Source organism: Lithobates pipiens, unplaced genomic scaffold (assembly GCF_037356315.1).
Source record: "Lithobates pipiens isolate NorthernLeopardFrog02 unplaced genomic scaffold, aLitPip1_a1.2 Scaffold_18, whole genome shotgun sequence".
Classification (NCBI taxonomy): domain Eukaryota; kingdom Metazoa; phylum Chordata; class Amphibia; order Anura; family Ranidae; genus Lithobates; species Lithobates pipiens.
In genome coordinates, this window is record NW_027507758.1 from 400147044 (window position 1) to 400170228 (window position 23185).

Sequence of the window (23185 nt, forward strand, 5' to 3'; positions counted from 1 at the left end):
GGAAGCGAGTTTATGTTAACCTTGTTTGTCATCCTTATCCGTATCGGTCTGAGGGCTCTGGACCATAAATAGAAAGGCCAGTATGGTGGCCTGAAATTATGGGAGGAGCCCGGTGGAGTATGTAACCAGCCGTCCGCCCGTCTTCCTCGTCGGTTCCGGTGCGCGATACCCGCCCACCCATCCCCTTTGTCAGGGCATTTCTCTAAGCATACTCCTCAAGTGAGTACTCATTTCACCCATTTCATATTCATTTCATTTTAAGGTATGCCCCCTTATTTTGGCATACCGTACGTTAGACCAGGGCACACTTTCAGGTCCATTTCAAGGAAGCGAGTTTATGTTAACCTTGTTTGTCATCCTTATCCGTATCGGTCTGAGGTCTCTGGACCATAAATATATATATATATATATATATATATATATATATATATATATATATATATACAGTGGTGTGAAAAAGTGTTTGCCCCTTCCTCATTTCCTGTTCCTTTGCATGTTTGTCACACTTAAGTGTTTCGGAACATCAAACCAATTTAAACAATAGTCAAGGACAACACAAGTAAACACAAAATGCAATTTGTAAATGAAGGTGTTTATTATTAAAGGTGAAAAAAAATCCAAACCATCATGGCCCTGTGTGAAAAAGTGATTGCCCCCCTTGTTAAAACATACTATAACTGTGGTTGTCCACACCTGAGTTCAATTTCTCTAGCCACACCCAGGCCTGATTATTGCCACACCTGTTCACAATCAAGGCATCACTTAAATAGGAGCTGCTTGACACAGTAAGGTCCACCAGAAGATCCTTAAAAGCTACACATCATGCCGAGACCCAAAGAAATTCAGGAACAATTGAGAAAGAAAGTAATTGAGATCTATCAGTCTGGAAAGGGTTATAAAGCCATTTCCAAAGCTTTGGGAATCCAGCGAACCACAGTGAGAGCCATTATCCACAAATGGCGAAGACATGGAACAGTGGTGAACCTTCCCAGGAGTGGCCGGCCGCCCAAAATTACCCCAAGAGCGCAGCGACGACTCATCCAAGAGGTCACAAAAGACCCCACAACAACGTCCAAGGAACTGCAGGCCTCACTTGCCTCAGTTAAGGTCAGCGTTCATGCCTCCACCATCAGGAAAAGACTGGGCAAAAATGGCCTGCATGGCAGAGTTCCAAGGAGAAAACCACTGCTGAGCAAAAAGAACATCAAAGCTCGTCTCAATTTCTCCACAACACATCTTGATGATCCCCAAGACTTTTGGGACAACATTCTGTGGACCGATGAGACAAAAGTGGAACTCTTTGGAAGGTGTGTGTCCAAGTATATCTGGCGTAGAAGGAACACTGCATTTCATAAAAAGAACATTATACCAACAGTAAAATATGGTGGTGGTAGTGTGATGGTCTGGGGCTGTTTTGCTGCTTCAGGACCTGGAAGACTTGCCGTGATAAAAGGAACTATGAATTCTGCTGTCTACCAAGAGATCCTGAAGGAGAATGTCCGACCATCTGTTCGTGTACTCAAGCTGAAACGAACTTGGGTTCTGCAGCAGGACAATGATCCTAAACACACCAGCAAGTCCACCACCGAATGGCTGAAGAAAAACAAAATGAAGACTTTGGAGTGGCCTAGCCAAAGTGCTGACCTTAATCCTATTGAGATGTTGTGGTATGACCTTAAAAAGGCCATTCATGCTCGAAAACCCTCTAATGTAACTGAATTAGGACAATTCTGCAAAGATGAGTGGGCCAAAATTCCTCCAGGACGCTGTAAAAGCCTCATTGCACGTTATCGCAAACGCTTGGTTGCAGTTGTTGCTGTTAAGGGTGGCCCAACCAGTTATTAGGTTTAGGGGGCAATCACTTTTTCACACAGGGCCATGATGGTTTGGATTTTTTTTCACCTTTAATAATAAACACCTTCATTTACAAATTGCATTTTGTGTTTACTTGTGTTGTCCTTGACTATTGTTTAAATTGGTTTGATGTTCCGAAACACTTAAGTGTGACAAACATGCAAAGGAACAGGAAATGAGGAAGGGGGCAAACACTTTTTCACACCACTGTATATATATATATATATATAGTATTATTATTATTATACATACTGAAACTTGCTGCAATTAAAATCTTGTATTCAGCCTTCCTTGGAGTATGTATTTCAACAACACAGGATAGGAGATTGTGTAAGCACTAAGCAGTGAAATTTATGGCCGAATCACTTAATTTACTCATGTGTATACACTAGGTGGCAGCACAGTTCCAATTCTGGCACTACTTATGGCCATAATAAGATAACTACTACTTTTGTCTTGAGGTCTACTAGCAGGAGTTATGCAAAAATATTGAAACTGATAAAAAGGAAAATAAAAAGTTTTAAAGCCACATGTGTAAGACAAAATGGTGCTGTGTAAATAATTATGGCTTTTAAGTGTGTGTGTGTGTGTGTGTATGTGTGTATATATATATATATATATATATATATATATATATATAAGTGTAAACTATGTGAAAAAGTTTTGAAAAATACATTTTATGGGAATAGAGTGAGAAATAAAACTTTTTTTTAACGTGTTTTGCAACATGTAATTAATAAATAAATATTTCATTTAAAAAGACCATACAGACTACTGTACTGTATTTGAACATGTTATATATCACCTAGTTATATGTGAGAGTAGTTTGCTTTATTACAACATGTACATTGTCAAATATGTGGGGTAATACATACTCTAATATGACTATTATATCTATCAAATTGAAATTATTACATTATATTTTCTGGCCAGCTACCCTAGTGATACTGCCTTCAATCCCAAGTACACTTATAGCACTGCGTTTTATATCCAGGTTATTGGGCTCAACTATTCAGTTCACAGACAGTAAATCATACCTCCATCCCCAATGGTTTATGTTTTTTTTTTAAATATATATATTTGTTGTCTTTTCCACTTTATACAATGCATTTCTTAAAGCACGCACACACTGGGGGGATATGAGCGGTCTCTAGTCAGATTGTGTCTGCATGGATCACTTTTTAGTATTTTATGCCTAGTCTATTACATATAATATTTGGTGGTGATGTGAAAATATTAGAGGTTTACCAAATGATATTTTTGGTTTCAGGGGGGAGAGGAAAGGATGGAGCACCCATAATAACATTCCCGGAATATCCCAACTTCACAGAAATTCCCGATGATGATTTTGTGAATGTTATTACCTACTTAACAAGCATTCCCAGGTAAGTAACCACTGCAAAGTCCAGTAGTCATTTCCTAGTTCTAATATGATCAACAGTCATAACCAACTAGAAGAGATGACATATGGGATTATGTTTACACACCCCGAGATAACCAGAATTTCAGCAGTGTGTATTCATTTCTAAATATAGTCTGACGTATGCAAAAACCAGCACTTCTCCTCACAGGCTTTTGTTTAGACCGAAAGGTTCAGATGACAGTACATTTTATTAATCTAAGCTTTGTTTCCCAATAGATAAGCCCTAGATGCTGTCATGTTCCTGGTATCAATTATATTACTTACAGTGAACCTCATTTTTATGATCACGCCCTCATTATGATCTCATGAACGCATATTTGTCCTTAAATACTAAATTCTATTTTTTTTTCTTGTATGACATCACAGTTTCCAAAATTATTCAGTAGCAGATTCCATTCTAATGATCATGCTGGTAGTCATACAGTATGTGAACATCCACAGTAATTCAGTCAGTCATGTAGTAAGGGTAAACAAAGACGGGATTATTATGCCAATGATATTGTGCAGGGGGTAGTGCCACATCCAGTAATAAACAAGAAAAAATGAAAAAATCCCCTATTTGGTGGACTTTTAAGGCACTATATTGTTTCAAAGGATTTTAGTGAGGTATATTTATGATTTCAAAAATATTTATTTCGAAAATATGTAAACAGAAGCAATATTCATATGTAAAAACAAGGAATGTTAGAGCTTATCTATGAATCTATACACTGCTATACCTGTAAAAACCATACAGTACAATTTGATAGTCTCTCGCGCCGGCCGCGTTTCAGAGTGCTAAGTTGCCTCCTTCTTCAGGGGTATATGCGGAAAGAGACCATAGTTCTAAAAATAGAGTAATTGATTGATGAATATATAAATAAATGACTTTTTTTTATATAATCTTTATTTATTGAAACAGAGAGAGAAAAAGTATACTATGTGATACAGAGAAAAGTAATATTTGTATTTCACCAATAAAAAATAAATTATAAACATAATAAATAAAAAAATAAAATATAAACATGGAAATCAACACTGATTGTAATAAAGGTTGCTAATGTTTGTGCACGCTAATATAATCCACGCTGTGTACTATTCTCCAAAAAAGTGATGCTCAGTGACTCCCATCACCTTTCCCATCACCTCCTCAATACCAGATCAAAACACGCTTTCCTCACTCTGGGGTGCAAAGAAATCTGGGGGGGAGGAAGTAGAGAGGAAACATTGCTGAAGTTGGCAGCAGAGGAGAGTTGGAATCGTGGCTTTAAAGGGCAATACACGCGATTTGGATAGGCATCCCAGCACACTTGAGAGCATATTGGATCGATTTCTTTGCACCCCAGAGTGGAGAAAACATGTTGTGACCTGGTATGACGTGTCTATTAAAAAGGAAGTAAACCCTGATGGGTTTTACTTCCTCTTTTGCTCCCTGCAAAGCCTGCAAATTAAAAGCATAATGGGCTAGTATGCATCGCATACTTCACCTGTCTTCCGTTCGGGGGCCATGGACTCAGTTGGTGGAAGAAATGGCACGGAGGTCCGTTTCTTCACAGCACATGATTCGGCGCACTACAAGTGAAATATCTCATAAACGGCGCATGTTTAAGAGATATTTTCACTACCTATAGGTAAGCCTTATGCTGCGTACACACCCGGACTTTCCAGCAGAAAAGGTCAGACGGACTTTCGGCGGAGTTCCGACGGACTTCCGAATGAACGGACCACACACAAACGGACTAAGTCAGTTTGAAAGTCCGTTCGTTTTGAGCGTGATGACCTAAGACGGGATCAAAAAAAGGAAGTTCAATAGCCAGTAGCCAATAGCTTCCCTTGCATCGTATTTGGTCCGTCGGACCAGTATACAGACAAACAGTTTTCCCGATAAGGATTGAGTCAGTCGGACAGATTTGAAACGTTCTATTTCTTGGTCCGTTAAATTTTTTTTTTAATGAAAAACTATCGGATTAGCCCACACACGAACAGAATGTCCGACTGACTGATTCCGTCAGACCTAGTCTGCCTAAAAAGTCCGGTTGTGTGTACGCGGCATTATTCTAGGCTTACCTATAGTTAAAAGTCACTAGGGAGGGTTTACAACCACTTTAAGGAGCTGAGCGCAAATGTTGAAAGGTGGTGGGAGTCACTGAACATTTTTTGGAGAATAGTACACATAGTGGATTATATTAACATGCACAAACGCTTTTCTTGATTGGAGTGAAAAGGACATTTATATTAATTGGACATTAGTAACCTTTATTACAATCAGTGTTGATTTCCATGTTTATAATTATTTTTTAATTGGTGAAATACGAATATTACTTTTCTCTGTATCACAAAATTAAGGGCAGTAACTAAGTTTGTTCAAATATCACTAAGAGGATACACACATGCACATTTAAAGGGGCAGGTGCAGCAATATTTGTTGAAGATTTTATACACATCGATTATTTAATGCACAAGTTAAGGGTATAGGCACAGCAACATAGTACCTTTTTTTTCATGTAGTAAGGTCTATTTGAAATAAAAAGGTATATTTGCAAGAAGTGCCTTGAGAAAGACTTATTGCAGCCAAGATGAAGATGCCAAAGTACACCCCCTCCCGCTTCCAGTGGTAAGGGGGAGTAGTGATCCTACAGGTTTGGAAATCTTGCCTGATCACCGTTAGCTTCCTCATACACCGATGTCGTTCATGTCTGCAATTGAGATCTTGCACCTGTATACTCCTTATGACCCAGAGCAAATTTTACACTTTGGCTGTGAGCCTTAACGTGATTGTAAATGATCACCTTGTAAAACAACCCATTCAGTTTAAAATAGAAATGAAAGGCAAAACGTTTTTGTAAAGATATAAAAAAAAATCTATTTTTTTTCCCTTTTTTATAAGTGATCACATTCCCTCTGTTTTCAGCTGCATAAGAGCTGAGGGAGGAGAAGCAGCAGCACACTGAGATTCCCAGTGAATGGCTGTGCAGCAGGGATGTGCCAGGACAAGTCTGATCATTGGGGGAGAGTACGCTGAATTCCCAGCATAGCTAGGGTGGTCAGTTTTTAATAGGAAAACAGAGGGACTGGCAGGAACACTAGGGATTTCACACAAGGGAAGCAATACAAACACAATAGGATACTTTCTCACACAAGTATATGATACAGCAAGTACATATCAGGAATATAAAGTGTTGGGGTAACAAATGCTTTAAGATTCAGTAGTAGCTTTGCAATTACTTATCATACATACATCATACATAAGTAATTTGTCTTTCAAAGATTAAGGTGAACTCCGGGCAGATATAAAAAAAAAAAAACACAAATAAATGCAGTTATAGATAGATAGATAGATAGATAGATAGATAGATAGATAGATAGATATACTGCATTTATTTGTGTTTTTTTTTTTATATCTGCCCGGAGTTCACCTTAATCTTTGAAAGACAAATTACTTATGTATGATATATGTATGGTTTGTATGATATCTTTAAACGCAGCTAACATACATATATTTGTACTCTAGTTTGAGTTTGAGTTGATTGTAGCCTCCTATAATCCCCTGTATCGGGGAACACAGTCTGGAAGGAGGGGCAGCACCAGGTACCAATCAGAAGTGATAACAAGGAACATGCTGACAGGAAAAAAGAGCAGAGAGATGGCCTAACTATTTTGTTGTATGGCTTAATTTATTTTGGCCAGTATTAGTTTTAAAACGACTAAGGTTTCAGTAGATTAAAAGTGAAAAGTTTATTCTCTCACTTGTCCCACTTACAATGACTGTAAGATTGTGTTTCTGGAACAAAAGCTTGCTGAAATTAATCACAAATCAGATAAAGATGCTTTTCAATTTTATGGTTTTATTTATTGTGACACTATAGAAATTGACAAACAAAACAAATAAAAATTACAATAGGTTTGCAATTTAATAAAAATAAATACAAAAGGTTGTCTTCTCTATTTGAGGAACAGTTATCCCTCTAAATACAAGGCTTCTTTAATGGTCTACCTCCTGAATGCAACAAGAGCCTGCATACCACATTTGTGGAAGCAGAATTCCCAACCCCTTTGAACAACTGTGGTACTTGAAAATAATGACATCCTCCAAATGGTGCACCTAACCTCTACACTTCACAATGCAGAGGGAACAACTCAGAACAACATGCATGCCATGGTTATACACCCCCTGGAGGGGGTCAGCCTACCCCTGTACTCCCCAACTTTCCTCTGTTCTTTGATCTGCCCTGACTATCCATATAAACAATTCTAAATTTAGGAAACCATCCTTTTTTCCATGTAGAGGATGGATGGGGACTTGCACTGCGTCATCGCCTTTTGATCTGGTTTTCTTGATACATATTACTGTATAACGCTAACACGGTTCCTATTAAGTTGATTGTTATTGGTGATGTTTTTTAATGTTGATGTACATACATACTAAAAACATGTCACTAGAAATTCATTTATGCTTCTACTGTATATGCATACGTTTTGGATTGTAATGTGACAATATTATTAAAGAGTTATGATAAAATAAAGGCTGGAAGTAGTTGAAAAGTAGCTCCATACTGCTTCAGAAAACATTGTCAGCAGGTTCAAGTACTGTATGTGTCCCTCATTTTGGTCTGATCTATAAAGATGTATATAAAATGCACTTTCTATCTATCAAAAAGTGCTTTCCAGCACTAAAATTTTCATCTGATTTCTAAATTGCTGCATTTGTAAATTCCAAAAGCCAGTATAATGGAATAATAGAGGTAAAAAAAGCACTTGTGGGTTTAACCAATTTCGTTTTTTGTACAATTCTCCTTTAATGGGGTGTGGCCGGGGTGTGTGTCCTATGCCTGCATACTTTTGCTGATAGGTGTCCCTTATTCCCATGTCAAAAAGTTGGGACGTATGCAAATGTCTGTGTTCCTTGTTACGTGCTGCAGTTCCCCCTGCCAGACGCTTCATTGCTCTTCCTGAAGACACTTGGTCACAACGAACCATATTTACAGTAAACTGAAGTAACCAATATAGCTATGTGTATTTTAGATATTTTCACTTTGTCAATTCTGGCTCCATAATACTTTGTGCCTTAATACTTTTTTCAAGGTATATGATATGTGCTTTCTATCTCTTACAGTCTGGAAGCAGCCAGCATTGGGTTTGTCGTAATCATAGATAGGCGGAAAGATAAATGGAGCTCCGTGAAGGCGTCTTTGACACGCATAGCGGTAAGAACAATCGGGGAACTAAGCTTCCTGTGTCATTACAATGGGAAGTACCATGCACCACATTAACAGAGCAGACCTGTTTTAGGTCTGTGTCACATGTACCAGTTTCTTTTTCAGAGTGAGATAGAAGCTGGTACAGGTTCTACATCTAATTAATAAGAGATTGTGGTAGTTTTCAGTATAAAAAACTGCCACAGATCTCTGCCAGATCATACCTTATATACAGGATGTAAGCTGTCTGCAGAGAGATCACATTCCATTCTCTGCTCAAGTATTGATAACACTGCATGAGCAGAGGCTGCACAGCCCTCTTCCTACCTCTGGCACTCAGCCCCAAAGAGGGAGAGGGGGTGGAGGGGACAGAGTGATCAGAGCATGCAGCTCCAGCAGTGAACAGGGAGCAAATCAGTCATTAACAAATGGTGTTTCAACTTAAATTTTCATATGCAATAAATAGTTAAAAAATCTAGAAACAGATCAGTCAGCACACTTGAAAAATATAGTCCTTAAGGGATATACAAATGTGTATTAAATCATACATACTGTAATGTGTATCGGAAAAGTTCAAAAAAATGCAAAAATAAATGTGTAGTCCATGTAATAGTCCCATAAACCAATTTTTCTCAACTCTAGTCCTCAAGTACCCCCAACAGGTCATATTTTTAGGATTTCCCTTATGCCACGTACACACGATCGGAATTCTCGTCGGAAAAAGCTCTGATGGTTTTCCCAATGGAATTCCGACAGAATTTGGCTCAAACTGTCTTGCCTACACATGGTCACATCAAATTCTGATCGTTTATAACGCGGTGATGTACAACACGTATGACGGGACTAGAAAAAGGAAATTCAATAGCCAGTAGCCAATAGCTTCTGTCTCGTAGTTGAATCTGAGCATGCGTGATTTTTGGCGTGTCAGAATTGCATACACACGATCAGAATTACCGATGGAAAGTTTTTCCATCGGGAAAATTGAGAACATGCTATCAATTTTTGGCTGGCGGAAATTCGGACAGCTAAATTCCGATGGAGCATACACATGGTCGCATTTTCCGATGAAAAGCTCTCATCGGTCTTTTTCTGGCCGGAATTCCAATTGTGTGTACACGGCATTAGATGAAATGACTGTGGTAATTACTAAGGCAGTGAAACTGATTGAATCACCTGTGAAAAATATTGGAGAGCCTGAAAACATGACCTGTTGGGGGTACATGAGGACTGGAATTGAGAAAATTACCATACACCATACAATCTCTGTGCAATCAATGCATAATATCTGAGAAATTTCCATAAATCTGTGTACTCTCTTCATATATGAAAACAACACCGCAGTGCCCTTCACCAACTATTGTGGGCATTCTCTCACCTGGTACTGTGGACCACAGTAGAATAAATAGCTCAGTTGCTCATCCTTTCCTTATGCTTAACCTCAGATAAACAATCCCTCAGAAGCAGGTGCATGTCAACCAAAAAGGGAAGCACAGACATATAAGTTTATTATTAAACAAATAGGTATTGCATTTACATGTATTCCATAAAAGACAGGCATATAATAAAGCCAGCAAATGCTATTCTCAAAGATGGCGGCTTGATCCCACTCAACTTGATGACATCACTGCCCACCCTTATGTGTTGTGCCCCAATTGGTTTTCTCAAAGTATGACTTTAGCAGGCCCTAGGCAGAGGAGAGGCAGTATGTATCCATATCCATTGTATTCATGATTGTTATTATTGCAAGTTGCTGTCAAATAGCTGGACATAGCAGTTGTATATAGTAATGATTTTTCACCCCAACGATTTTTTCGCCCGAGCTACAGTGCATTTTGCTCCCTGATTAGGCAAAGCTTGATTTTGACCGTGGCATCCTTAACAACCGTTGAGTCGTCAGCTGTCAGTGGGTTAGCCCACTGACAGCTGAACAATAATTTTTTTTAAAGTGACGGTAAAAAAAACAAGGAAAAAAACAGCATTGGGGGGCCCCCCAGTCCATACCAGACCCTTCCTGTCTGGTACAGATTTGGGGGGGGAACCCCACACCAAAATAATAAAAAAAACGGTGTTCCCCCCCCCCCCAAAATCCATACCAGACCTTTATCTGGGCATGCAGACTGGCAGGTCAGGAAAGGGGTGGGGACGAGTGAGCGCCCCCCCTGAACCATACCAGGCCACATGCCTACAACATTGGGGCCCAGGGTTGATGCTTAGGGGCGGGGTGGGTCTCTTCCCCACAACCCTGGGCCTGGTTTGTGGGGGTCTGCGGGCAGGGGTTCATCAGAATAACAAACACGAGAGTTTTTGACAAATCCTTTAATAAAAAGTAAAAAAATAGTGTCCATCGATAGGGACTGGGGTATTCCAAAACACATATAGAAATTTGGGGAACTTGATTCTGCCTTTAAGGGAGAGGTGTAGTGACTTCAAGGCCTGGCATTTAAGAGTTAATTGATGTAACACTGGGTATAAATTATCATCTAGATAGGAGGAAAGGTTGGTCTGCACATCAATTCCAAAAATAGCGAAATTTAGAGACCCAAGAGAGCTGGTACCCAACTCGGGGAGGGTGCGGAGGTACACGGGATAGGGAGAACAGGAGGGACTTAGACCAATTTATCTTGATTCCCAAGAATACCCCAAAGTGGTCTATCACTTCCAGAGCCACGTCGAGGGATTCCAAGGCATCAGGTAGGTATAGCAGGGCATCATTCGCATATAGGGAAATCTTCTCCCATATGGGACCAATCTGGATGCCAGGGATCCATGGGGAAGCTTGGATCAGGATGACTAGGGGCTCCATCGATCAGTGCGAACAGGCCAGGGGACAGTGGGCATCCCTATCTGGTACCTCGGCTGAGGGGGAGGGGAAAGGGTGGTGAAAGTATCTAATTCGTTTTAACTCTGGCTGTAGGGGATCTGTATAGCAGCTGCACCCAGGATATGAAGTTAGGGCCGAAGCCAAACCTAGCCAAGACTTGCCACAGAAAGGGCCACTCAACAGAGTAGAAGGCCTTCTGTGCATCTAGAGATGCCACCACCCCAGAGGGGTTACTGTAACTAAAATGAGCAATGTTGGTATTTTTTATAATCTGCGGACATCGATGTCAGTGCCCTTGCCGGGCATGGTCTTTGTGCACCAAGGATAATATCACCGAGTTAAGATGATTGGCCAGTATCTTGGTGAAAACCTTGGCGTCAACATTTAGCAGTGAAATCTGGCAATAGGACACACACATTTCAGGGTTCTTCCCTGGCTTGGGCACCACCACAATGACCGCCTCCCATCAAAGCCTGTGGGATGCAGTCCTCCTCTTACATAGTAAGAGTAATGTGTGGAAGTGGGGGGGGGGGGGGGGGTTATACCATCAGTATGTTCTTTGTAAAATTCAGCCGGGAGACCGTCCAGACCCGTTATTTTTGCAGTCTGCAGTGAGGCAACAGCAGTCTGTACTGCTTTTAAGGTAAAGGGGGCATCTAGTATATTTTGTGCCAGGCCAGCAATCTACCCAGCCTCTCACCCTGCTCAAAAATTCTTTGAGATTGGGATAAGAGAATGGAGGAGGTATTGCGGAGAAAGGCTAGTTCTTTATATAGCACTTGTAGGTCCCCATATACATACTGATTCCCAGTGTTTACATACTGAGCCTCCAACTCCGGTGATCTAGCCTCCGCCTCTTCAAGGGCCAGGGATGACTCCCTCCTCACTTTGCCAATAGCTAGCTGATACTGGCTGTGAGTATGGGCTTTGAAGGTGTCTCAAACCACCGCAAGTTCCGCTGTACCTTTATTTCTCAGCCAGAAGTCAGCTATCTCAGAGGCCATTGGCGGTGAGAAATGGCCACCTAGACCTAGAAGCGTGACAGCCGCCACAAAGAGAGGCCAAAATCTAAGCCTATTTCAAGCTGCAGACATACAGGGGCATGGTAAGAAGTACTGCAGGGCAGGATAGAAGCAGCCAGGGTGCCAGATAGCAGCTGATCACTCAGATATATAATATCTATACTAGAGAATGTTGCATAAGTAGCGGAGTGACATGTGAATTGTCACTCCCGTGGGTGCTTCCATCTCCATACATTGTACAATCCATAAGTTAGCGCCCATCTAGAGAGGGGGGAATCTATCAAGGGGTCAGGTGTCAGCTTTTCGATGCTGGGAACTGGGGGCATATTAAGATCTCCAGCTAGGAGGACCTGTGTGGCAGGTTATTGTACTATAATAGGGGCCAGCTTAAGTAAAAATGTCATGTTAGAATAGGGGGTTATATAGACCCCTACAATGACAAGTCTAAGCCCTTGTACACACGGTCGGACATTCTGCCAACCAAATCCGTTGGATTTTGTCCGACTAATTTTGTCCAACGGATTGTGTCCGAAACTGTTGCATACAAACGGTCGGACCAAGTTGTCGGAAAATCCGATCATTCAGAATGTGATGACGTTATTTCGTTACGACGGGACTACGTTCACGCTAGTAGCCAATAGCTTTGGTGTAGGAATTTGATCTGAGCATGCGTGGCACTTTGTCCGATCGGAATTCTCTACACATGATCGGAGTATGTCCGATCGGACCAGTTTGTCTGTAAATATTTCCAACAAGTTGGAAAATTGGGTCCGACGGATATTCAGACGGAAACAGTCCGATGCATACCACACACAGTCGGATTATCCGACAAAACGGTCCGATAGGACACATTCCGACAGATTCTTCGACCGTGTACAAGGGCTAACACATAGTGCGTGTAGCACAACATACCACCCTTCAGTATCCAGGTGGAGATTCAGGAGAGTAAATTGCAGGGATTTTTGAATCAAGATGCTAACTCCTCTTGCATAGGAAGAGTATACGGAGTGATAGCAGGAGCCCACCCAGAGCCATTACCCTGCTGCCCGTCAAATGTATTCCCTGCAATATACAGATATGGGGATGGTAACGTTTCAGGAAATTAAACACCAGGGTATGTTTAATTTTAGAGTTTAAACCTTCCAGGAAATTATGGTAATGGGGGCAATTTAGTGTGAGAAATAGTTGCATACTTGTTCCAAATCTCCACCTGTATCGCATTAGGCACCATAACAAGAAAATATAGCATTTTATGATAACATTGCAGGACTGGGACCAGGAAAGGTGAGAACCTTTCAGCAGTAATATGTATATAGCAAATTGTGTACCATGGAAATAAAAACTATAAGCCAAAAAAACAAAAAAAACAAAGTAACTCCAACACAACTTCCCCGACCCCGCACCACCCCTCAAACCAGGGAACTCCTCAGTTCCAAAACTAAACATTGCTACTGCCAATTGGGGTCATGTACAGTAGTGCACCAGAGGAGATAGCGTTTGCTAGCACAGCCTATCCATAGGAGATTCTGCAGAGACAAAAAAGAGACACAGGATATAACATTCCTGCAGATGCGTTTTCACCCAGAGGACCTGGGGGCACACAACTTAATACTTTTTACATTACAGAACAAATATAGCTGTATGGGCCAATCATATAAACAAAAAAAAAAAGGCAAACTGAAAAAAAAGGGTGCTTAAATTCAATTCTTGTCTGCCTCAAATGTACATGACAGAGAGAGCATGTAGTTTATACCAGGTGAGGGTAGGTGAGATCCTTGCTATCGCTAGTCTGTAGGTGGGTAGGGCATATGGCAGCTGCTGCGGTGCTATATTTCTTAGAGGAAGGAGCAGGAACCAAAGCAGTTGAATCAGCAGAGCGTTCAGGCAACATACACAGAGCAAGGTCCCAACACTACACCATATAGCCATGGTAGCAGGGCTAAAGTAGCCCGAAGGTGTAAGCAAGTGAAGTAAAGGGGACAGGATCTGGAGGTTCTCAGGCTCTAGGAACGCTATCCAGCCACTGGGAGGCATCCTCAGGAGACGTGAAGAAACGCCATCTTGCACCCGCAGTCTTGCTGGGGTTAAGCTTGATATGATCAGAGGACCTCCTCTGCCTCTGGGTGTCAAAGGTGTAATCAGGGAGGATCATGAGCTTAGTGGCCTCATACCTCAGGACATCAATTTTCAGCTCGAGAATCCAAGTCTTTAACTTTGGCTTTGAGTGTGTGCAGTGAGGCCGCATGGTCATGCAGCATGTCTTCAGTCACTCTCCTGGTGCTCGACTGTAGTCACTGTGGAATGGATAGTGTCTACGTCTTTCCAGATTAAGCCGAGTTCCAGCTGCAGCGAATCGTACTTCCCTGTCAGGGTGGATTTGCAGTCCGTGATGGCCTGCATGAAAGCGGTGAAGTTACTCTGTTCCAGAAGGGCAGGATCATCTCTTCCATCTGTGTCACCATGTTGGAGCCTGTTTTATTTTAAACATAATTAAAATCATTGCTTTTAAAAAAATTATTGTTTTTCTTTTTCTTCTTTTTCATTGAAGTCCCCCAGGGCAGTAACCAGACCCCCATACCACTTTTACGGCCAATTACTTGCATGTAGGCCTTCAAAATAGGCACTTTTGATTTATCCTGTTAGGCTCCCATAGACTTCAATAGGGTTTGCCGTTCGGGTTAGAACATTTCCCCATTTTGGCCCATCCCTACTAGTATGGGGTTATGTGATTTATTATATAAAGTATAATAAATATGCGCTCTATACAATACAGCAATTTTGCTGTGTCTACTTGTTGAATCAAACTGATCCTTAATTGTGAAAATCTAGAGAAAGATACCATTACTAATCATTCATTATTCTATATAATTTAATTTCTTAGGAAACATTTTGTGGAGTGGTAAGAGTGGCTTCTTTGTCACACTCTACAACTCTTAAGTGTAGGGAATTGTACCCAGACCTCTGATTGCCCTTATGATTGCTGCTGGTACCTTAATTGATTCCTGTGTCACAACTTGTTATTTCAATGCACTGCACTGACAATTCAGCTCTGTAAGGCAGAAAGAGCTGTATGCAGTGTGGATAAAATGGTTCTTTAATATAAGGCTGCATCTCCAATGCAAACCAGCAGTTCTGGATGCTGGCCCAGGGGTATAATAAAGGAATAGCTTACATGGCTAAACCCACTATATTAAAATGTGGAATAAAACAAAAAATTTTGGACTTTTGATTTAACTGCAGATATCTTATGTTATAAAAAAAAGTTACACTGTGGTTCACACTTGTTTAGTGGAGAGTTTTCAGTTCTTTTTAACCCACGTCTTCATATCTTGTATGGTTATACTTTATCGTAGCCCATTAGAGTTGTATAGTTTTTTTCTATCTACACTCTGATTTGGTCTTTACTCAGCATTAAACATTTTTCAGATTTACTTTTTCCATTTGTTCTTAACTGAGTAGGTAATATGCTTGTTGGGTTGAGGTGATAGTGAACTTCCTAGAAACTACTCTCGATATGTAAATGTTGGCAACAAAATATTGACTGGCCTTGATGGTGGATGTTGCCCAATAATGTGTACATCATTCAGTATACTGTACATCAGGCGTCTCAAACTGGCGGCCCTCCAGGTACGTGATTATGCACTTAAGGGCTGCCCTGCCGCAGTACATGTACGTAGGGGTGTCCTTAAGTGGTTAATCAGTACAGTTGTCATCCAAAAATACAATACAAATACAATGAAATACATTACATCACTTCTAAATTTATTTTATTCTGTCGTATGAGAATTTTCATAAGTTTTGTAACTTCTTAATTTTTGATGTGAGATTAGCATGCAAAAAAAAATTACGATCATCGTGTGTACCGGGCATTACTCCTAATAAATTCAAGAAAAAAATAATAATAATATGGGGATCTCTGTGTGTTGCTGTACTAGCCGTTAGCATACTATCTTCTTGTCTTCTCATCTGAACGTTTTGCTGTGGTACATGAACACTGCTTGAGAAACTTTTACATTTTAAGTGATGTTTATTAAAAAAAATTAATATCCTGAAATAATCTAATTGCAGTCATTTGAAGTAGAAAAAAAAAATGTTATCTGAAAAATGGCCATCAATAAACCTGCCATCATTTACTATTTATATACAAATGTTATTTTCTCTAGGGGGCGTTTCCTGGGAACCTGCAGCTGGTGTTTGTTTTGCGGCCATCTCGGCTTATTCAAAGGGCCATTTCTGACATTGGCATTAAACTCTACAGAGATGACTTAAAAATGAAGGTACCGGTAAGCGTATATTTTCATCTTGTGTTCAACTTCCTGCATGCGCTACTCTATAACATTACATTTTACATAAATACTTAAAACATCAACATTTCATATTAGTGGCTCTATGGTCAGCAGTCGGAGTTGGACCCTCCCATCTGACATCCCTCAGTTGTCAGGTTGTAAATTGCTGGCTGAAGAGCACTTGCATCCAATCAGGTGCAGGCACTGTTTGGCTGTTTTGACAGGCAGTGGTGTCAGCTGTCACAATACAATAGCCACAGTGGGAAATTTATCTATCCACACTATTTATCATGGGTGGAGAAATCTGCAGACTAAAAAAAAAAGAAAAAAGTGATGATTGTATGGCCAGCGCTTAAGCATAAAAGTCCCAAGCAGCAGTAGGTACATTTCTATTTTTCTGTTTTAAAAGCTTTTATTTGGGGACAGCCAAAATATGTGTTTGGTTAAATAGTATATATGCGTCCAAACCTACAGTATGCACTAGAGCTGCACGAATAATCATTAAAGAATCGAGATCTCGATTGAACCCCCCTCACGATCTTAACTCCTTCCCGCCGACCGTACGCAGATGTGTGTACTCGGCTTTCGGGGGGTATACCGGGATGATGCCCGCACCTGCAGGCATAATCCCAGTACCGTTTTTCAGAGCCGGCGATCAGCTTTCCAGCCATAACATCCGATGCGGCTAAAAGCTGCTGGGCTGTTATGCCGGAGGAGCGGGAGGGGACACTTCCCCTCCCGCCACCTCCCGCCACCTCCCGCCGCTCTTACTGAGGCTCCCGTTCAATCGGGAGCCCCGATCGAACATCTGATGCCTCCGGCAGCAAGGGACCGACTGGAATGAAGCCGTAAGCTGCTTCATTCCAGTCTCCTAATCATAAATATGGAAGCGACTTCATGACCTCACTTCCGGTTTACTCGGCTGCCAATGGCGCCAGTTTAAAAAAAAAAATACAGTATTCAGAATCGCAGAAAATGGCGATTTTAATACTTTGAAGTGTAAAGGACCCCCGATCCCCCCATAAAGAGTACCTGTCACCACCTATTACTGTCACAAGGGATGTTTACATTCCTTGTGACAGCAATAAAAGTGATCAAATCTTTTTATTTTTTTTAAAAAACAATTTATTAATTTTAAAATAAATAAGAATTTTTTTTTTAAAGCGCCCCTGTCGCTGCAAGCTCGCGCAGCAAAGAAAATGCATACGGAAGTCACGCCCCCATATGTAAACGGTGTTCAAATCACACATGTAAGGTATCGCCATGATCGTCAGAGCGAGAGCAATAATTCTAGCACTAGAGCTCCGCTGTAACTCTAAGCTGGTAACCGGAATTTTTTTTTAAAGCGTCGCCTATGGAGATTTTTAGGTACCGTAGTTTGTTGTCATTCCACGAGTGCGTGCAATTATAAAGCCTGACATGTTTGGTATCTATTTACTCGGCGTAATATTATCTTTCACATTATGCAAAAAAATTGGGCTAATTTTACTCTTTCATTTTTTTTTAATTCATGAAAGTGTCCCTTTTCCCAAAAAGTTGCGTTTAAAACACCGCTGCACAAATACCGTGTGACATAAAATATTGCAACAATCGCCATTTTATTCTCTAGAGTCTCTGCTAAAAAAATATATATGTTTGGGGTTTCCAAGTAATTTTCTAGCAAAAAATATGGATTTTAACTTGTAAACACCAAATGTCACAAAAAGGCTTAGTCATGAAAGGGTTAAAACAGCATTTCTTCGATTCAGTGCAGATCTTCTCTGATCACTGCTAACAGCTGTGAAAAAAAACAGGCAGCATGTCAAGTTTATCACAACATTGGCTTAGGCTGAGATAAAGGGAAACATTGTATCATTTAGTTCTTTTAGATCAAAAGAATGAACTTCAGTCTGTAATTAAAGCAGAACTTCCTGTCCTGAACTCATAAACCAGTCCAACAGGTTTGTTAGCATATGAATAAGAGAAACTCAGCTTCCAAAAACAACACTGATGCATCACTCCCATATCTGTGCTAAAAATAGTAAAAATTGTGTGAATCTTTACTAAAAAAAAGTTTGTGAATACATTTTACTTAAAGCGGAGGTACAGTAGCTACTGACTTTAAATAAACAGCCACTCACTTGTCCCATGTTCCAGAGATGAACTCACTTGCCCTGTGTTCTCCCTGTGTCCTCCCTCGGCAGCACCGACATTTCAATATGGGCACCCGGTTGTGACAGCTTGTGGCTTCACAGCGGGTTGCCCACTGTGCATGCGTGAGCGGCGCGGCACTGTGTGACTGATCCTGAAGTCTTCTAGGACCTGTCACGTCCCAGAAGACTTTGGGAGGGAGAAATTCCGTTTCTAATCGCCAAGGGCGACCAGGACGGGAGTGGGAGCAGGTACCTGTCAAAATCGGGTACCTCCCCCCCCCTCCCCAAAAGCTCAGTTTTACAAACAGGAGCCGGGGAGGAGGCCTTAAAGTGGAAGTTGCTCTTTTGGGTGGAACTCCGATTTAAGTTATCCAATCTTGCAAGTTCCTGTTTAAGTAAATACAGTTTAATGACTGAAAAGCCTTGACTAGTAATTAGATAAAATGGTATGTGGGATAATGCTCATATTTGGATTCCCGTACTATTAACCTGTGTATCATATGGCTCATGTGAATAAAAACCATGTAACATACAGTAGTCATTACTACAAACCAGTTCATATGGTTGATATATGTACATTAATATCAGCACTTTTTCATTAAGGTGTATAACATTTGCCTGGTGATTAACAAACTGTGGCTACATTGGGGGGAATTCTATAAAGCATTTGTATCACTTCTCTGGTGGTATGGCCCTTTAAAAGTTGTAGAACCCCAGCAATAGCTAAGGTTACATGCTATTTACATTGTATTAATAATTACTTACTATAAAGGCCTATTTGATGCATAGCTCTGGGTGCATAGCGCAGTAACCCTTAGCAATAAAACAGGATAGATTCTGTTTTGTTCCCAGATATACTTCTTTCTCCTCTAAGCCAACTAGCTTGTGCACCACCCAACCCTTCCTCCCAAACATACACTAACAGTCGTGGGGCTCAAAACTCTGAGGGGGCTATGGAGCATTAAGACTGAAGTGAGCTGGTTGTAGCTAGAGGACATTGGAGGGGGCATGACGAAACTGCAGGATCTGGATAGGACTGGGGGCACTGCAGGGAACTGGGGGGCTCTTTTTACTGCAAGGGGTGGGGAAAAGAGTACTCTTGCAAAAGGACATCTGCTTCCAATTTGCAGAGTGTAATGAATTCTACAGTTCAGCCCTGTGGTATCTATGACACTTAGTACACCTGAACTCAGAGGCACCCTCAATGGCAGTGGAGCCCTAGACCACTTCCTATATTCAGACCTGTTGGGTGCTATGGGCACTGATTTTTGCAATCAGCACTTTATTTAATGCACTGTATTACTGAACACATGTGCTAGTTTTAGCATTAATAGTGTGATATTAAACAGGTTTCATTGCATACAGCAGTTTCTAAACATAAAGGGTTACTTTCATATTATCCCTGAGAACTTTAATATTGATGGAAAATACATACCATAATTGCCAAAGTAAAAAGTATTGTGGCAGGCAATCTGCCACAGAGGTAAAATAATGGTGCTCTCCTAAGCCCAGCTTGTACAGTGGTGTGAAAAAGTGTTTGCCCCCTTCCTCATTTCCTGTTCCTTTGCATGTTTGTCACACTTAAGTGTTTCTGAACATCAAACCAATTTAAACAATAGTCAAGGACAACACAAGTAAACACAAAATGCAATTTGTAAATGAAGGTGTCTATTATTAAAGGTGAAAAAAAATCCAAACCATCATGGCCCTGTGTGAAAAAGTGATTGCCCCCCTTGTTAAAACATACTATAACTGTGGTTGTCCACACCTGAGTTCAATTTCTCTAGCCACACCCAGGCCTGATTATTGCCACACCTGTTCATAATCAAGGCATCACTTAAATAGGAGCTGCTTGACACAGTAAGGTCCACCAGAAGATCCTTAAAAGCTACACATCATGCCGAGACCCAAAGAAATTCAGGAACAATTGAGAAAGAAAGTAATTGAGATCTATCAGTCTGGAAAGGGTTATAAAGCCATTTCCAAAGCTTTGGGAATCCAGCGAACCACAGTGAGAGCCATTATCCACAAATGGCGAAGACATGGAACAGTGGTGAACCTTCCCAGGAGTGGCCGGCCGCCCAAAATTACCCCAAGAGCGCAGCGACGACTCATCCAAGAGGTCACAAAAGACCCCACAACAACGTCCAAGGAACTGCAGGCCTCACTTGCTTCAGTTAAGGTCAGCGTTCATGCCTCCACCATCAGGAAAAGACTGGGCAAAAAGAGTTCCAAGGAGAAAACCACTGCTGAGCAAAAAGAACATCAAAGCTCGTCTCAATTTCTCCACAACACATCTTGATGATCCCCAAGACTTTTGGGACAACATTCTGTGGACCGATGAGACAAAAGTGGAACTCTTTGGAAGGTGTGTGTCCAAGTATATCTGGCGTAGAAGGAACACTGCATTTCATAAAAAGAACATTATACCAACAGTAAAATATGGTGGTGGTAGTGTGATGGTCTGGGGCTGTTTTGCTGCTTCAGGACCTGGAAGACTTGCCGTGATAAAAGGAACTATGAATTCTGCTGTCTACCAAGAGATCCTGAAGGAGAATGTCCGACCATCTGTTCGTGTACTCAAGCTGAAACGAACTTGGGTTCTGCAGCAGGACAATGATCCTAAACACACCAGCAAGTCCACCACCGAATGGCTGAAGAAAAACAAAATGAAGACTTTGGAGTGGCCTAGCCAAAGTCCTGACCTGAATCCTATTGAGATGTTGTGGTATGACCTTAGAAAGGCCGTTCATGCTCGAAAACCCTCTAATGTAACTGAATTAGGACAATTCTGCAAAGATGAGTGGGCCAAAATTCCTCCAGGACGCTGTAAAAGCCTCATTGCACGTTATCGCAAACGCTTGGTTGCAGTTGTTGCTGCTAAGGGTGGCCCAACCAGTTATTAGGTTTAGGGGGCAATCACTTTTTCACACAGGGCCATGATGGTTTGGATTTTTTTTCACCTTTAATAATAAACACCTTCATTCACAAATTGCATTTTGTGTTTACTTGTGTTGTCCTTGACTATTGTTTAAATTGGTTTGATGTTCCGAAACACTTAAGTGTGACAAACATGCAAAGGAACAGGAAATGAGGAAGGGGGCAAACACTTTTTCACACCACTGTAGATGCCAATACAACATTCTCTCCCATTGTCTTCATAATCTGCTTGCAAAAGTTTGCCTGCCTTTTCAGTGAGTTGAACCATTGACTTCAATGGGAAAAACCAGTGTGCAGTACAGGCAACAATAGCACAAAGCAATAGAGGTTTTTAAGACTTGTCATTTAGTTAGAGAAGTATCATTTTCTCATTCCGATCATCATTGTCCTCTACTCACGTTCCTTTTAAGTTGGATTTCTGTTTTAAAGCATTGTTCTTTGTTTCTGGGAATGCCATGACATTAAAAATGTATCATATATGTCCCAAGTTTGTCATCTGAAATGTGTGTATCTAACTCATTGCTAAGTTAACCTGACGTGTCCATATATTTGTTGTGTACCGCTAAATTTAATTTTAATAAAGACTAACATTGTGGTATCTAATCGTCTGCAATTACAGATTATTATGTTAAACTCTGTTTCGGATCTCCTTGGATACATTGACAAAGGCCAGTTAACTAATGATTTGGGAGGCACTCTGGAATACAGCCATAGTCAATGGATACAGCACAGAACTGTGAGTAGCTAAAATTTATAACCTGACACTTATCAAGATTTTTAAAGGGCACTGTATTCCTTAAAAAAATTGTATTTATTTTACAGATAGAAAGGGAATTATTAATATTTGTTTAGTAAATTGCACAGATTTGACATGATACGTGCAGATTTTAGTTTTTGGACTTTTGATAATGACATTGGGCACAGAGCAATAAATTATTATAGCTTTTATTACAACCAATTACTGCTGCAGTGTGGTCACCAGGGACAGATTTGGACATACAGTAGATACATAAGCCAGCTACTATAGTGGCAGGCCTGCAAAAGTGGCGTACAGCCATATATACTAATGTCCTTGATTGTCAGTAACACATTTCTGTGAAAAATCAAATGTTAATTACAGCCACATTGACTTCCAGTTCCATAAGAATGGAACAGCGGGTTACAATTTTCTCACTGTGGTCTGTACCCCTGAAAATGTACTACTAGTAGTGTAAGGTGCAGGGGCAGAACCAGAGCCAAGTCTCGAGAGGGGCACTGCCAGAAAATTTTGCAGGCAATTTGTCGGGGCAATGGCTGGTGTTGGCGCTTCAATCATGAAGCCACAGTGTGTTCAATCAAAGAAGAACACACTGGGGGTTATTTACTAAAGGCAAATCCACTTTGGACTGCAAGTGCACTTGAAAGTAAAGTCACTGAAGATTCAAGGGGGGCATGCAAGGAAAATAAAAAAACAGCATTTTAGCTTGCACATGATTGGATGATAAAATCAGCAGAGCTTCCACTCATTTCAGATCTTCCCCTTAGATTTAGAGC

At 40.8% G+C, this 23185-nt stretch overlaps 1 protein-coding gene across 5 annotated transcripts in view; it reads left to right on the forward strand.

Annotated features, from left to right (window-relative positions):
* MCF2L2 (MCF.2 cell line derived transforming sequence-like 2) overlaps positions 1–23185 on the forward strand; it is a 493994-nt gene that overhangs the window by 84089 nt on the left and 386720 nt on the right. For 3 of the 5 annotated variants that reach the window (XM_077487886.1, XM_077487884.1, XM_077487888.1), the window contains exons 3-6: positions 3125–3239; positions 8370–8460; positions 16458–16577; positions 22272–22388. In XM_077487886.1, coding sequence (XP_077344012.1) covers positions 3125–3239; positions 8370–8460; positions 16458–16577; positions 22272–22388 — 443 coding nt within the window. The remainder of the gene's footprint in view (positions 1–3124; positions 3240–8369; positions 8461–16457; positions 16578–22271; positions 22389–23185) is intronic. The other 2 variants (XM_077487887.1, XM_077487885.1) reach the window with 1 other exon arrangement.